The following is an 18,043-nucleotide window of genomic DNA, read 5'->3' on the forward strand; positions in this document are numbered from 1 at the left end:
CAGCCTCAGACACTATACAACAACTCACAGTATTTTACAGAAATCTAAGTATCATGGCAACAAAGAAACACTGTTCTTCCAAAGTTGTTCCCAGGGCTCCATTTTTCATCTCACTCTTCACACTTCAACAGACTTCACAGTAACAAATCATGAGATATAAAGTCTTCCATGCTGACATGGAGAGCTTTCCTGCAGTGAAGAACAAGGAAGTGCCACACGCAAAAACTGTTCTGAAGAGTCTTCTGGTTTTGGGCTACAAGAACAATTCCTTTTCTAACTCAAAATGTAAACAACAAAGTACACATGAGGAGCTCTGAAAAAGGATTTCACATCTTTTTCAGTTCAGAAGTGATGTGACAGCAACAAAGCCCAGAAATTCACCTACAAGGATGAAAGCATGTTAGTATATCTGCCCTCTTCAAAGCAGTAAACTCACTCAACTGAATTTAATACCAGCAATTACAGTCCACCAAGTTCTGCAGGAGATGGAAGCAGACAAGTTTAACCATAGGTTTTAATATATATGCAGCATATACTGCAAGAACATTCACACTGGCTCAACAGCCTCTCCTCATCTCATTCTGTACGTTACAAGAAATGTACAGCTAATACTAAGCACATGAAAGTCAATTAAAATACTTTAAATATAATAGTTGAATGATATAATTGAATTTAAGCATAGGCAACATTATAAAGTACAGGATGATCAACTTATATGAGTACATTTTATTTATGTAAAACTGAAATCCCATCACTTATCCATGAAGAAAGTTAGTCTGGGATAGTTGTACAAAACAAAAGCTAGAACAGTTTTTGGCTAGAGATACTATGAAGAGTGAAAGAGCAGGTCAGACTAACTAGAATTCTCATGTCACCACTAAACAGATAGCAGGAAGTACATGTTGAAGGGAAACAATCTTTACTCATTACATACTTTCAATATGGATATACGTCTACTCATGTGCATTTTCAGTTATTCAATATTATGCTAACACCATCCACAGAAAACACTGCCTAGACTGCAGCAACAGCCATCAGGAACATGGCAGAATAATTTTTATAAACATGGAAAGATAATTATTAAGTAATCTTAAAAAAAAATCCAAAGATGACCATTACTCCTTTAGAATCAAGTACTCAAAAAATTAAATAATAGATAATTAGAAGCATTACAAATGACAGAAAAATGTATAGCCCAATTTTGTCTTTGTCCTTGTGATTTCACATATATTCAAATGACAGGATTGCTTTAAAGATACATAAACATAGCCAGACCACACAGACTGCAGTCATGTCAAAAATTAGCAATTAGGAATTTATTTCCTAGCTTTGTTAAAAGCAGCTCAAATAGGAAGGTAAAATATACTTTTCAGAGGAGTAACAAGGAAGCGGCAATCCTCTGTCCTGAAGAAAGTATAAAACCGTAACCTAAACCATTTTTTTCTAGGGAAAAGGGGTGGATAAATAGGGAGAGAACTCATTCCAAGCCCCTAAACCTTAGAAACGCAAAGTAGAGCTGTCAGCCACTCAGGTACATGGTATAACTGAGTAAAGGAAAGCTCAGAAGAGCAGTGAAGACTGCCTCTTCTGCCAGGCAGGCACTGCTTAGCCAACATTAGCCACAGATGGTGGATATTTTTTGTCTGAAAGATAATCTCCTAAGATCTACATAATACTTCAACTGTAAAAACTGCAATGTTTCAAACTTTTCTTCTCTAAATAGAGCAGCTGAATCATAATTCCACAGCATTCTGACATGTGTGTAAATTTGAAGGTACAATTAAAGAAGGTATAATTCAACAAAAGTGAAGACATTTGTTAATTGAGATTAACATGAGCTACAAAGTAATTCCAGAGTAGTCAAAATCTGGGTGGTTTTTTTTTAAATTTTAAGTTCAATTACTAAACAACCATCTCATAATTACTGGCTAATGATCACAACAACAAGCAAAACTTTTAGACAATTAGTCAGGTTTTTCAGGAGGTACTAAGTAAATGCTTATTCTCCACTGTTGTGCTCCTCTCAAAATTCCAATGCGAACAGCAACAAGCATTTTTCTGGTAATTCATGAAATGTTTTTTTCCCAAACTTACCTCAGTTATTTTTGGAGGAGAACCAGTAGCAGGAGCACTTTCTGGCTTAGGAATGCTATCAATTAGCTCCAAGATACTCGTCAGCTTCTGGTCTGATATTTGGACAGAAAGTAGAGGGAGCTGTCCTGACAATTTGAACCTGTTTTGTAAACAATCAAAGTTATCTTAAAACTATGCCATTCAAATTTAACATTAACTTTCATCAGCAAAACACAAGTCCTCCTTGTTAGAAAATCACTCACCTAACCATTGTATGTTGCACACAGAAGAGTTACTTAACCAGCAAATACCCAGTTATTAATAAAATTTATATTTCCATTTGATACAATGTCTACTAATAACCACCTCTATATGGCTACATAAAACTTATTTTCCCCACAATCAGAAAGTGTTCTCTCTTGTTTGAATATTTAATTTAACTACTTGTAATAAATCAAATAACTGAGACTTTACACACTGTTTTACAGAAGAAAAGGCAGACAGGTGCATAAGAATGTCTACAGTCCAAGCCTTCAAGTATAACAAGTACTTCCTAGAAGTTATGCATATTTAAGCTGAATCTAGCAGTATCCAAGGTACTTACTACAGCAATAAATGGCACAGCTATAAAGGACTTAAAAGAATAAAATATCAGTCTTCCAGTCTTAAAGCAGTAAAACATATTTTAAGCCTGTCTGAATAGTAGAATCATCTTAAACACTCATATTGACCTTTTGAAGACCTAAAACCCAGTGCAGTTTCTTACAGAAGTGAGCAGACAACTGGCTCTAAGAACATAATTACGCTTTTGTTACAACCTTTACCTAGAACAGAGGTCTGCATAACAGTCTCCAACAACTGGGCAGCACCAGATGCTCAACACATGGGGTGCAAAGGACAGAACTTGCTATTTCCTCCTAGTTCTGCTGTGTTAACTCACAGCTCAGTCTTCAAAACCACATAAAATATAATACATTGGAAAAGATACGCGGACAAAAATTCCACAATTTCCAATCACCCTCAACTAACTTTAAGACTATATGAGTAACTCGAAAAACAGCTTCTCAAACCTCTGCAAGCAAAGCACAAAATCTCGAGTTTTCTACATTCATTACTTTCTTCACATCCTTAAATTCTTAAGGAATTAATTCTTGACTACTTTTGATTGTTATTCTCAATTCCAGTTCTGTCGGAGATACATTTAGACTTCTTTTTTTCTTTTTTCCTTCTTTCATTTTGACAGAGAGGGGTTGGGTAGCAGCATAGCTGCTGAGTCTGATTGATGAATATTTGTGCAATAGACAATCCATGCATTTACATTTAACAGACACAGAACGGATCCATACGAGGACTACGAAGACGATGAAAGGGAACCTCTGCTATGAAGTCAGATAGAGATAGTTGGGGTTGTTCAGCCTGGAGAAGAAAGGGCTCTGGGGAGACCTTATAGCAGTCTTTTAGTACCTAAAGAAGGCCTACAAGAAAGCCGGGCACAGACTATTTACATGGGAATGTAGAGGGGGAATGGCTTTTAATGGGAAGGCGGAAGGTTCGGATTAGACAACAGGAAGAAATTCTTCATGATGAAGTTGGTGAGGCAACTGGCACAGGTTGCCTGCGGAAGTTGTGGATGCCCCCTCCCTGGAATTGTTCAAAACAAAGTTGGCTGGGGCCTTGGGCAGCCTGGTCTAGTGGGAAATGTCCCTGCACATGGCAGTGGGATTGGAACTGGTTGATCTTTACGGTCCCTTCCAACCCAAGCAATTCTGTGATCCTGTGCATCCCAAATAAACCCAGACTCACTACACTGCTCTTTTAACAAAAGCTTTTAAGGTTCAGAAAACATCTGGAACTGGAATACAATTATTACAAATTTGTGCAGACTAAGATGCAGAAGAGATAACTACTTCAATTGATGCAGAAATCTGTGCAGAAACTTCTTCCAAGTTTAGGCTGATTATATTTAGAGAGAAGGAAATGTTAAGGACACCATTCTCTACGTTCCAAATTGGTACATTCGTCCACGTAAGAATTTATTGGTTTAATGAATGCTATTATATAAAAGGATGTTCTTTATATTGGTATCCTAATACTGGCTTCATACACCTTCAAGAACCAGATGTCAAACTTCCAGATATTTTCTTCAGAAAATGGGGATAACAGATCACAGGATAAAAAAAAAAAAAATTTAGAAAACCCCACACTTACACAAGCTAGAGAACTAGAATCATATTAGTATTTCCAAATGTGAAGTGACAGAAACTGTTAGCAACATTGCATCCTGTTCTCAGAAATGAAAGGCAGATATTCAGATCAGTGATATAGTGGTCTGAAAATTGCATAAATTAGTTTCAAGGCAGTAGCATAACAAAGCCAGCACAACATCAATATGAACTCATTACTAGTTTTGAACAACAAATTAACAAGGAATTCAACTAAATTCAATGGTCACCAAGGGTAGTATAAACAAAATTTAAAAAATACAGACACCAAATTATCTGCATTTTAGATACCTGAAAGTAAATCAGGTGCACTCCAAACTAAGGGATTCATTCATAAAATTCTATTGCAGTAAATAAGGCAGTTTTTGAACTAGTTTTTGCTGTAGAATAAAGATTTTCCCACTCATCTTTCTCAAGAAACTATGCTGTTCTACAACACATTTCCAAACATTAATGAAAGCAAGCTCAGGAAAAATATAATGCTGGCTTATGAAAATTGGAAAACTTATGAAAATTGGAGTATAAAGGAATAGCTACATGTATACTTAAAATATATTTATCTATGTGCAACTGATGTGAGCAATGCTGATGCATGAGGCCTATTCAACAATAATTACAAAAATCTAGTTTAGGGGATTTTTGTTGCTGTAAGAGCTATTAGCTAAATTTTATCATTTATGCACAACATAATGTAAAGATCAACAGCACCTAAATATTTGTACATACATACTCATTAACTGACCATTCTTAAAAACAAAACAAGATTGTGCAGTGATAGGAAAAGAGTTGGCATTTGAAGCTACATTGGCACTGATAATATTGATGGGTTTGTTCAGTCAAAGCTAGAGACCAACACAAAATAGAGCATTTGTCATTTTAACTGATTTGGGAAATATGTAAACCAAACACAAAATTTATCGTACAATCCTAACATGATATATATTAAACAGAAATTCACGATTTTCAGACTGAAGGCTTTCCTAAATCTCAAAGCAAGAAGGAGGAGCAGCAAGCCCCTAAAAAAAGTGTCAAATCACTACCACTGGGTAAAAAGCTACTGTTATCAGTCATTTAAAGTCTGGTAGATGACTCTAGAGTATTGTACCCTCTGCAGAATGCATCCTGGAAGCACCTGGAGACTGAGCTAGACACAAATGAACAAGTTCATGAACAGAAATAATAGCCACTGGGGAAAAGTTTCCCAGAATCACTTCAGACACAAACTGCCAAAAAGCGAATCAAGCCAGTGGCCAAAACAATACTACAACAGTTGTTCTCATTAACAGCAGACACTCCCTAAAATGGGTTAAAATAGCATAACTTGGAGATGTCCATTTTAAACCTACCTTAAAACAACATTCTGTTTATGACAGAAGAAATTAAATCTCACTTTCCTTCCCTGAACTTTGACATAAAAAGACATATTCATAAGAGTTGTACTTCTATTATCTCATCTTCACCATCAGAGAAAAGGTGAGGAGGGAAGAAATTAGAATCTTTTTGTAAAAAGTCAAGCAACAAAATTCAGCATCTGGCCTCCCCACTTTCCAGAAGGTGGCACCATTATACTATGCAATCAGTGACCTGTCTTTACAATACAGAGCGCTGGTGAGGTACAGTATTTTTAGGGCTTTTTTCTGGCTAAGCAAATCCTAGATTCTGTGTAATTTTTTTATTTTATAAACGGCCTCTTGATTTTGCTTACTGTACTAAACAACTTTATGCAACAGCCTATGTCTATTTTATGCTACTAAGTTTCAGAAGTGCCTAGCTAAAATTTGAATTTCCAGCAGTCTTAAGAATTAAGCAAGTATATGCTAGCTTGTTGTAACATAAGAATATGATTCTTAATACTGACTTAATAAACCAAATTACCTTGTATGCATCAACGTGCTAGTCATGATCTACTTTAGAACTGATTGGAGGAGAGTCCTTATCAGTCTTCATCACATATCAATGAAGATGCACTTTCCAAAATACATGCAAAGTTCATCTTTGCCTCTTTAACTCAGTGATCATGAATATCAAACATTTCATCATTAATAGTAACACACATTTTCCTCAGATTAAGTACAATTTCCATAAACAAAAGGGGTTTTGCTAAATAAGGTCAAGTGCAAACTAAATGCATTAAGAGGTGTTTTCCTGAAAAGTGTCTTCTAGCAGGTAAATAAATAAGATTAACAGCCTCAATAAAAGAGAGGGAATATATCTGACAGCTTGTTACAGAATATTTTTATGATATTTATAGAAGACACTTTACATGCTCAGATTTTTTGCCCCTCACTATTTCCCATGAGAACTGAAATGTAGCTGTTAGAAAGACTTAATTAGAACACACAGTAATGTATTTAATAAAAATCTTTAAATTATTATACATACTTATAACAACAGAACATTTTGTCATGTCTTCAGTATGTGGCAACTCTGTATTTCACGATTAAGGTATTTTACTTCAAGAGTCACACATGGCCAATATAAAATAGCACAAGAATAATTAGGTCATTGGTTTTCTTATTTTCCCCTATAAAAGTCATTTACCACAAACTTTTAAAATAGAAAGACATGCATACTTGGGCATTCTTGCATCTGTAACAACCATAGCCCTGCTAAATTCCACTTTTACATCCAAGGGCTGCAAGATATGTTGAGATGAATATTTCAGCTTCCGAGCCTCTTGCCAGTTCTCATCTAGAGAAGCAAAGAAAACCTAAGTTTGAACATTGAAAGAGATTTCGCCTCATTAGATATATTACCAAATTAAAGTATCTGGTATTATTTAGTATAGATAGCTAAAAAATCAGGTGACGTCTCTTGCAGATCTATCAATACATATATAATATACAAGACCCTAATTTCAGGCACACAAGACTACTCACTTTCTACCGTTCACAGCTAAACAGCTACCTCATCCACACCGCAGACTTCTAGCTCTTAAAATGCATGGTACTGGGAGTTAAGGCTCTGGATTCCCCTCTGGAACCAGAGGGTTACGAATTAAAAGCTTAAGACTTCTCTGGTTCTGATTTTTTACACTGTTAGTCCCACAATTACTAGTAGAAGTTTCCTTCATTAAGGGATTCTGATCCTTTCTTCACCCTCACAAAACGATCAAACACACAAATATTCCTGGATTCTACTTAAAATTTGGAGTGGAGGGCCCTGAAGGAAAATAACAGAAATAAACAAATTTACATTTACCATGCAAAAAATTAAATTAGATGTCTCCAAGGATTTACTGTAAGTTTATTTAGCAAAAGCTAAGGTTGGAATCTAAGGCCTAAAGATATGTTTTGGAAATTGGTAATATTTTCATAGGCCCGAGTTTAGAAAGACTTTTAAAGACTTAATTCCCAAAGATCCTCAACTGCTTCAAGTTAAAAATATAAAAGGCACATTGACCACCAAAAAACTTTAACTCACACAGAGAAAGATTACTTTCATCAACACTTACCATGTTTGCTGTACAGTAACTGTATACTGCTCAGCTGGATATCAAAAACATCATAGGCTCTTGACATTATATCTTCAATGGTGCTTTGTCCTACTTTGAGTTCTGATAAATCAGAACGACTTTTGCTTTCCATCTTAAAAAGGAAAAAAATCACAAAAAGTATAATTTTCAAAAACATTCAAAGCATTATTTCTACAAATAATTATTTGTCATGGTGGGATCAAGTAAGTTCAAAGTCTTCATTATAAAGGCCACAGTCTTGCAAGTATCAAATCAGAGAAAATATCTAAAAACTATATCCTATATAAAAAAGCGGAGTGTTAAACTCCATTTCTCCTTCAAATAAAGAAACAAAAAACTATTTTAAACTGTTTAAGCTTTATACAATTATTTGATATAGAATAATTTTAATAAGTGACTCATGCACCCAAGTCTCAGCTCCCTTGTAATCAGTAGAATAAATCTTCCATTTCACCTTTGTATGTGCCCTCTCTGCTGTTCATGTCTGACAAAGCATGGCTGTCCTTATCCTTAAATGTCTAATAATTTTGGATCCATACCTGGTTTTGTCAGACCCATGTAATATTCAAGATAAGGTTCATAACCGTGAAAGAGGTTTAAATACTAGTGTCTTAAGACATAGCATTACTTTCTGCAGTACTACTGAACTATTACTATTTTTACATTAAAAGTACCTTGCAGAATGAAAATTCAGAATTACGAAATTAATAATGCCTGTGCAACCTTGATCAAGCCCATATATGTACCTCCAGTGAGATGCAGCTTTAATTTTACATGTCATTTGGGGCTTGGCCTTATTCAGTACATAACTAAGAGAAAGAGACTATTTGCTTTGCACTAAGTATTCCTCCAACGCATCACCTACATACCCCCTTAAGCATATGTCAGTCAAAGTGAACACAGAATTACTAATCATATCTTAAGAAATACCTAACTTTTTTCTTTTGGTATTGCCCAATTCCTTCATCTTGCTTTCTAATTTTTATTGAAGGACAGGAACCAACTCAAGAATCACTATGAAAATTACTCATCCGTTTCAGAAAAAAAATATCTCACAGACATCTACTGGAGTCTGATTTTGAAACGTGTTCTCTCATTTATTATGCTGAGAGCAATTTCCTGTAGGTGTAGCAGAGGAGGTGGGCTGTTCTCTTCCTTCCCTTTCATTAGATCTGGGAGGCACTCTCAAGCACACAACCAATATACAGACTGATTACTGAATTCCAAGTGTCTACTAATGGACCAGCATTCAGAAGAGCTGGCAAGATTATTAGCTACTAAGGGACCTGGTTGTAAATCTGAATTATTTTTAATATCTACACAGCAATGTTTTCCACTAATTCCACTTCCTGAAGCACTAGATACCTTCTGAAAGGTACATACATGCTCAGAAAGTCTGTAGCAGAGGCATAGAAAACTCACTTCACTTTATCAAGATTTTAAGTTTTGAAACAAATTCTTATTAAAAAAAGCAGATAAGGCAATCTAAACATACAGTTAAGTGGCAGAATCTTTCTTACCCAGAATATAATTTAGAAAAATAAAATAAAATCACCTGTATATGTGTAAGATCACTTCCTACAGGTCAGTCAGATCTGTTCCTGCTCATCTTAGGGACAAGTTTTATAGCTGACTTTCCAAACCTGGAACATGGATCTGTACCAGTTTATTAAGCTGCACTCCTACTGGCTTCAGTAAGAGCTTCAAGTAGCACCAGAGCCCCAGATTCACTGCATAGAAATGAAGAGTTTCTTCACAATGAAGAAACCAAGCTTCTTTACGATGAGGGTGGTGAGGCTCTGGCACAGGTTGCCCGGGGAAGTTGTGGATGCCCCATCCCTGGAGGTGTTCAAGGCTTAGTTGGATGGGGCCTTGGGCAGCCTGACCTAGTGGGAGGTGTCCCTGCCAATGGCAGCGGGGCTGGAATCAGATGATCTTTAAGGTCCCTTCCAACTAAAACCATTCTATGATTATATGGTGAACACAAGTTCACCAATGAGTAAGAAAAGTTCACAAATAAGTAATAATATGAAGGAAGTCTCTATGATTTTATAGTGCTAAATTATTATTTTTAAATATATCATTAAACTACCTTTTTTACTTTTCCTTTACAGTATCTCAAACATATCTCTAATTTTATCGCAGTTTACTAGAACTTGTCAATATGCTTACTAGTCTCATTTTAAACTAAACTGAATACCCGAAAGGCAACTGATAACAAGAATAGTAGCAATATTAAACACAGGAAGATCATTTAATCATTTAAGTAAGAAGCTTACTATTTCATATTCTAAGGTAAAAAGTTGTTAGACATTTTCCACATAACAGTTCAAAGCATCAACAATGGTTTCATTTCATGTGAGGATTATTTTCTAACGTAGAAAAGAATCTACTGAGCAGAAGAGTTCAATAATTTCTGCCTTGACTGGAAAGCAGTTGAAAATAAACAGCCAATACATAAACTGCATGAGGAACTTTCACTTAACTGGTCAGCAAAATACAAATTAAAGAAGTGGAAATCACATAAGAGCCAAAACATCCTTTTCAGTAAGTTAACCTCATTGGGTAAGTACCTACTTTAAGACTACCAAGATCCAGAAGCAGTAAATTTGATGTACGGTCATAGAATCCTTTTTGTGGAACAATGATGTATGAAGCCATGAGGTTAATCTTGAGGTCAAGAACTTTCTGGGTTTCAATAACATATAGCAAACCTGAAAGATCATGTAATTAGTAAATATAAACAAATTAATCCATACAGAAGCTATGTAATTAAAAAGCTATAAAAACAAATTCAAATCTAACGTCAAATGAGCTGTGAATGCTAGATAACTAAGTCTAATTGCAGTTACAGATGCTCCTCAGATTTCTTCTGAAATAACAGTTACAGGCAGTCTTAAAGGAAGCACCAAGCAGATGAACTGATGACAGCAAACAATGCTAATGGACAAGTAGAGACAGCAACAGGACACACGCAAATCCAAAAAAGCTTCACACTAAGCAGAAATTAAATGAGAACTGCAGTATGTACTACTACTACTTGGAAACTGCCGAGTTAACCCACTGTGCTCCGTAGATTCAGAGATTTAATTGTTCTAGAGGTTCTTATTGGAAGTATGCAACCGCACTGGCCAAACTGCTAGTGTTATTACTTCTGAAATACTGAAGTTTACACTGATTCGGCTGACAACCACCTCAAGCTTGAAGATTAGCAAATATATAGGTCTTACAAAATTAATGTTCAAAAATCACGCAATTAGTTGGGAAATTCGGATTGTAAGAACATTTGAGACCAATTTCTGACTTCTTTTAGAAACATAGAATAGAATCATTAAGGTTGGAAAAGATCTCGAAGATCATCAACTCCAACTGTAAGCCCAATCACATTTTTTTTTATTTTTGTGCTCATCTGAGGGCAAATGCATGCTCCTGCTTCAAGTTCGCACTAAAAAGTCTTAGGATGGAGCCACAATCCATTAAATATTTACAAGGTGCAACAAACTGATGATCGCAGTAGAGATAATAAATTCTGAAGATGACAACATTACACTGCAGTATACTCAGACTGGTAGGAAAGAATTAAAACTGTTCCAACTGTATCAAAGGCTGTCTCACCAGAGGACAGCCAGATTATCAAGTGAATAACTAGCACAACATTTCAGGATTTCCAAAATAACTAACTAATTTTTAAAGAGACTAAGTTTTTTTTCAGGGTTCAATGCTTAACTACACTTGAGTGATGTAGGAAGTTCAAGAACAGACTTCATTTTTTCCTGCATTTGGGAAGACTACATAGTTGAGTCCATAAAGAGAATTCTGGGAACGGGAAACAACTCTTTTGGTATAGCAAGTTCCTTCATTTTGCAGCTCACAGCTCCCCAGTGAATATCTTCTCGCACTTGAAACAGAAGTATTAAGAATTATTTCCTAAGAAGGACTGCAATTCTGAACATATTAATTATATTGCTATGACTTGGGGTTGTTTTTTTTTCCTTCTATAATTAATTCATATATGAAATTTCCTCTTAGCACCATCTCCCATCCACTCAGACAGTACACAGTGCTTGACACATCTCTGATCTATATAGCCTCAGACATGCTTACTGGAACAAGATAATTCCACAAATCTCAGTCTTAAAAATATTCACATTTTAATTCATGTCATGAAATATAAGATCTCTAGAGATAAAAATGAAACGAAAACTAGAGGAATGGCTTTAACATCAAGTAATTGGGAGACAGATAAATATAATTCACATTACTTGATCTCAGCCAACCCAGGTCAAAAATCAACATTAATTGAGCAATAAAGAAAGTAGAAAACACCTACACAAAGACTTATAGTTTCCTGAAAACCAACAACTCTGGAAAGAATTTAGGGGTTTCATTAGCGAACCAATACCTCAGTATCAGTTTGTGAAGAATATGAAACAATTAAGACTATTTAAATACTAAGATAAACAAAACAGAAAGGCTGGAAGTCATAAACTTCTGCTTGGAGTACAACAGTATAAATACTGAAATATACCCTTAGAGTGTACAGCATATTTTATAAAGAAAGTTTAAGCTGAAAAAGAAACATGTATAAAATTACACAATACATGGAACAGCTGGTTCGTAATGAGATTTAAGAACTGAGCTTATTTAGGTAGTATGTTAGAAAGCTATGACTTGGATCCATGCACTCCCATACCGAAAGAGATAAAATTTTCATTCTCCTAAAGTCTAAAATCTGTCAAAGTGTGCAACCAAAAGACCACAGCACTCACCTGTCGATGTTTTTTCACGGAACTCTTCAAGCTTCATCAGGGTTGCTGATGTCAATTGCTCTAAATGAACATCTTTTGGAGGTCTGAAGAAGTCCACTAAGCTATTTATTGTCATCTGTTAAAATAAAGCAAAAATAATACATGGGAAATTTACTATTACATAAGATTTTTCATGATTTACAACCAATTCAAATTTTTACTTACTGCATCATATACTATTTCCAGTGGCTGCGATTCAATTCTGAGCCTCTGATCTGCTTTCTCATCCAAAGGATTAGTCTCAAACATTATGCTTAAGAGTGAAGTACTCTCATCCGAATAGACTGTCCGAGAAGATAGAAGACAAGGTGTACACTTTTCTCGAGACACGCCTGTAACTTCAAGTGAGGTAATTTCTGTTTCAAATCTGTAAAGAATGGTAAGCAGTAAGTGCAGATGTAATACCCACCTGGTTAAGTACAGTTACATGGTAAGAACATAAGGAATGAGCGGAAAGAAAAAAAAACCCACAAGAACAAAACAACAGCATATCTCTATTCTACCTCAAATACAGTCTAAGTCTTAGATATAGATAGATAAGCTTAGTTTAAGGATAAAACACATATCCCACGGGTTAACTGTTTCCAACTCACTATCTTCTGTGTCTATTAGCCATCACTGACTAAGTATGAAAGGGAATCCAAGTTATCCACTTCCAGTACTTTACTTCAGGACGGGTGGCAGGGCAGGGAAGAGACATGAAAATGGGACTTCTGTAGTATAAATTCAGGAATTAGATGGCACAGCTTATACTGCAGAGCAGAGACACAGCAGAGTCAAGAGGTCCAGTGCAAAGAAATAAAAGAAATACTACAAACGGAGCACAAGATTAATAGCCTCATTACACTGAGGAAGTATTTTTAGGTGTTAGATTTATTTTCAGTACCCTGCCCACCTCTTTAACAGCTCTAACTTGAATATCTGAATTACCTAACAAACAAAAGTAAAGCATTTCACTGTAAAACCATAATATTTTCTTCCCTTTTTCTCAGTTTGATAGTTCTATTAGGGTCACTTAGATGCACAGGGGAAGACAGAAATGCTGCAGCAAATCTTTTTTTAAAAAGCCCTATGCATAAAACTCAGCAAGATCAATAGCATCTTAATATCATACATACATTATACTAATATGTCCCCTAAGTAGAGAGGACAAGGCTTGAAAAAGTAAGTCTACCCTTCCCCAGAATTTTTATGTCATGACATGTGAAATGAAAAGATTACACATATTGCTTCTTTTCATTATCTACTGTGAAAGCACAAAGCCCAGCCAAAATTATCAGTTACAGCCTTCTGCAAATCTAAAAGCTCATCTGAAAACTCAAGAATTTTTCAGTTAAGTTAAATGCCTCCACACAAGTAGTTGTGGTATCACCTTGCTCAGTTAAAGTTTCAAAAGGAGTAACAGTCACTCTTCAAAGCAAGAAACAAGTTAGCAGCTGGGTTGCTTGTAAGTAACAATGGTAAACTGACAAAAAAAAAGCAGGGTACTGCTCAAAACACTGAAGCTGGAGATAGTCACAGAGACAATATCCATTTGCTTTGCCTATCAGTCAGAATGAATTGTGCCCCAACTACACAGTGAAAAATGGAAGTTAAATGTCACAACAGAGCATTAAATGCCTATTAGTGGTCATTAACACTGCATAAGGAGCAGAAAAGTTTGACAGAAGTTCACCTTATTGCTTGTGCACCTGGTCGTTGGGTAAACACTGTACTCAAGCCAGTTAATGCAAATTCTACCAGCTCAGGACTTTGCTTGTTTTCTCTTATTGATATAGACATGCTTAGTAACTTCACAGAGAACTTCATGGCTTCATACTAGATACACAAGAAACACAACAATGGATTATAAAATACATTCACATATACATTTTGATACAGTTTATGAAAAGGTAAAAAACACAAATACCAGTTTGATACTATTTTTCTAGTGCTATAAACAGTTTGTGTCATAGCTGGTGTTAAAAGTCATTCCCAAATAGTCATTACAAAGAAGCAGGGTAAGTAGACTGTGCTTACAAACGTGTCTTTGTGTTTCTACACCGCATAGGGGCCTACAGGAAAGCTGCAAAGGGACTGTTTACACAGGCTTGTAGTGACAGGACAAGAGGGAACAGGTATAAACTGGAGAAGGGCAGGTGGAGAAGGGCTCTAAACTGGTGTTCAGGGCCAGGTTGGATGGGGCCTTGGGTACCCCAATCTAGATGGATGTCCCTGCCCATGGCAGGGGGATTGGAACAAGATGATCTTTAAGGTCCCTTCCAATCCTAACTATTCTCCAAGTCTGTGATTCTGTGACATAGAGCTGGAAGGCAGTCCATTGTACCATACATCATCTCCATGATCTCACATAAAGATGGCTTATCAGACTACTTATGAATGGGTCAAAAATACCACTCTTCCCCACTACAAGCCCTCAATCATCTCTTTCCTTACATACTCACCTACTCTTCCTCATCAACTAACACTCATACTTAAGATTCCAGTAAATCACTTAATGCACTTTTTTTTAAAAGGTTTCTGAATGTTTCAAGAGGACATATTAAGCACTTCATAACTTAAACAACAATATACTACTTACATGATTTTATTCTACCTAGATTGAGCAAAATTGCATTTGGAATTCTTTCAGAAAGTCCAAAGTAAGCTCTATTACCACTTTCCTGAAACTACATCCAAGGATGTCCCATTCTGTACAAGGCCAGCATGCAGTAACTTTTAATTAAATTGTCAGAGCAGTACTCAAATACAGAGACAGAGCCTCAAGCACTCTTGGAAGTGATTTTCTATCATCACTTCCAGATTTTTTATTAGCTACCAATTGTTTGGTATCATAGTGAGTTATAACTTACTGATTTTGGAAGGGTTGGATCCACAGCTGTTTCACTGTACCCAATTGCTGCATAAAGTTTAGCCTTCTCCTCAGGTGTCATCAGCTCTTCAAGACCTGTTACATTACAAGAGGTTAGTTAAACTCAACGTAAGTAACTGAAAAACTCAAACACTCGCTCTACGCTTCAACAGTGATTTATAACATACAGTAGATACCATCTAGAATTAGTAAAAGCAAAAGTCTCCTTAATCCTACTTTAAAATGCAGTTATCCTTTTATTCTGACCTACTCTATTTCCTACCTTGCTAACAACAGACGTAACCTTTTTTGTTTACATTCCACGTTCCACAACCTTTACTAGGTGTCCCGTACTTAAGTAAATCAAACCCTAATACACTGCATAAAATAGCCAAATTATAAAATGAGTGAAATTAAAATTGTTTACATTCCATTAACTGCTACTGTTTTCTAGCGCTGTCTTCAAATCCCCACACACAGTATAACACACAGACAAATATGAAAGCTGTGGCTAAGGAAAGCACAATCTGAAGACAGCTCAAAGACCTGTGGAAGGAAATGTAAGACACCTCTGTAACACGGAGTTAACTCCAACAGCAAAAAAGACTAAGAGAAAATGCAGAAGTCAATAATTCCATAGCTCAAATACTAAAGAAATTCAAAGCTCTACTGTTTGGGACCTATTATTCTGATAAGTCATTTTTAATAACAGAAAAACACCAAAAAATGAACATACTTGAACCCTTTACTTCTTGTTTTTGTTCATTCTTTTTTTCACTTGACCAGTTCCACATCCAACTAAACCAGCCACCCGAATTTTCATCATCTTGTTTTACTCCGGGTCTGTAGATCTTTAATCCAGCTTTAGTTGCCTGAAATTAAAAACACACCAACATGTAATTTTCTTCATGCTTCTTCCTTCCATTTATTAACAAAATGTAGACCCAAGACATGCTTTAATACATCAAAGCATCATTAGATGACCATTGAAAAGGCATGTTACTTTCTAGTTTTCCTTCTAATAACTTTTCCAAGTGCACAGTGCATCATCAGACCATTCCTCACCCATGTAAAATCTATCATCTTTATGAATAAAAGGAGTAAGTAAAAGGCAGCTGATTAAAAGACTGAAAGAAAGGGAGAATCAAACCCATCATGATCTATTCTGTGACTCTCAAGTTACATTATTTTGCCTAATGGTAGTATCTACTTAAATGTATTCTCTATTTGCTGTATGCTAAGTAACATTTGCAAATAGTAACAAGAAGTCAACATATTACATATAAAGGTCTTCAGTCTACATAACAGGGTATCAGGAAGGAAAGGAATAAACTAGTTTTCTAGGCTTTTGGGAGCAGGAGGGGAAAAGCCTTAAGCTTTGGTTATAATGGTTTCCAACGTGACTTATCCTATCATCCTTTGACCTTATTTTCCACAGATCTTCCTTAACAAAAGTGGAAAGAAATTTATCCTAGATCAGTTATTCTGAAGGAGCAGTATACGGAGATGTTTAATTTTTGCTTAATTACAAGCTGAAAGTAAACACACTTTATAATAACAAATGTGAAATATAAATAAAACAGACTGTATGAAATACAAATCAAACAAAAGGATTAAAATGCATCTCCCTAAAATCTCCACAACCTCACGTTGCAGTAATTTCTAAGAATCACTTAAATAATAAAATTTTACCTCAACTTCTGCTTGTTGCCTTGCTAGAGTGATGTTAAAAATATCCAAGGCCTTTTCGAATTCCTAGAAAGGAGGTGAGAAATCATTTTGACAGTTTCATTTGATTAGATTTAACCGCTCAGTTTTACAGGAAATGACAGTAGACAACTCTTTTACTGCAACTCAAGTTAATTTGCTCAAGCGGAAAACAACAAAAAAAAAACTGGAAAAGAAAAGCACATCTATATTTCTTCACTGCTGTTTCTAAAAAATTATCTAATACGTTTATTAATATTACTCACAGAGAAACACACAAATGAAGTTGCAAGCCTGGCCACCTAAAACTGTATTTTAACTTAGTACTGACCGGGGAACATGCACGCATCCAAGTTCAAGAAAAAAGCAGGATAAAAAAAAATTTTACATTTTTAAAAGAAAATAGCTAACCTCCAGTACTTTTAAGATCTCTTCACTAGGTTTTTTTGATGTTATCTTTGTTTTATACAACTCTTTGTAATTCTTCACTTGTTTCCTATGGTGCTGAATATGTTCCCATGACCACATTTGGAGTTTAGGTTGTACATTTACCTCAAGGATGCCATAAATAACGTATTTCCACCTAAAAGGAAAGCCAAATGAAGTATAGTTTATATTTCTTTGGAAATACTGAAAAGATATTTAAAGCTATGTGAATTCCTACTTCAAGTTGTAAAAGAGTGAAGCCTCTTATATAATATCACACTTCTGATCAGTAGTGGAACTGAAGGATTTTAATATTTTCCACAGAAAGTTGACAGGTTACTGTTTCCTAAAATTAAAAAGTAACCTTGTACAAAAAGTGCCCACAAATATATAGCTGTGTGTGAGAAAGTAAAACATACTCATAAGGAGTCTTCCGAAAAGAAATTAAATCTCTGCCCACTGTGTTGAAAAGGTTTGCTGG

General features: G+C 35.5%; 1 protein-coding gene across 6 annotated transcripts in view; it reads right to left on the reverse strand.

Annotated features, from left to right (window-relative positions):
• VPS13A (vacuolar protein sorting 13 homolog A) overlaps positions 1-18,043 on the reverse strand; it is a 100,289-nt gene that overhangs the window by 65,794 nt on the left and 16,452 nt on the right. For all 6 annotated transcript variants that reach the window (XM_069880796.1, XM_069880795.1, XM_069880797.1 and 3 more), the window contains exons 13-23: positions 17,548-17,719; positions 17,122-17,184; positions 16,166-16,301; positions 15,431-15,525; positions 14,254-14,396; positions 12,744-12,945; positions 12,540-12,654; positions 10,348-10,484; positions 7,750-7,882; positions 6,869-6,986; positions 2,095-2,233 (exon numbers count right to left, since the gene is read on the reverse strand). In XM_069880796.1, coding sequence (XP_069736897.1) covers positions 2,095-2,233; positions 6,869-6,986; positions 7,750-7,882; positions 10,348-10,484; positions 12,540-12,654; positions 12,744-12,945; positions 14,254-14,396; positions 15,431-15,525; positions 16,166-16,301; positions 17,122-17,184; positions 17,548-17,719 — 1,453 coding nt within the window. The remainder of the gene's footprint in view (positions 1-2,094; positions 2,234-6,868; positions 6,987-7,749; positions 7,883-10,347; positions 10,485-12,539; positions 12,655-12,743; positions 12,946-14,253; positions 14,397-15,430; positions 15,526-16,165; positions 16,302-17,121; positions 17,185-17,547; positions 17,720-18,043) is intronic.

This window comes from Phaenicophaeus curvirostris, chromosome Z (assembly GCF_032191515.1).
Source record: "Phaenicophaeus curvirostris isolate KB17595 chromosome Z, BPBGC_Pcur_1.0, whole genome shotgun sequence".
Taxonomy (NCBI): Eukaryota; Metazoa; Chordata; class Aves; order Cuculiformes; family Cuculidae; genus Phaenicophaeus; species Phaenicophaeus curvirostris.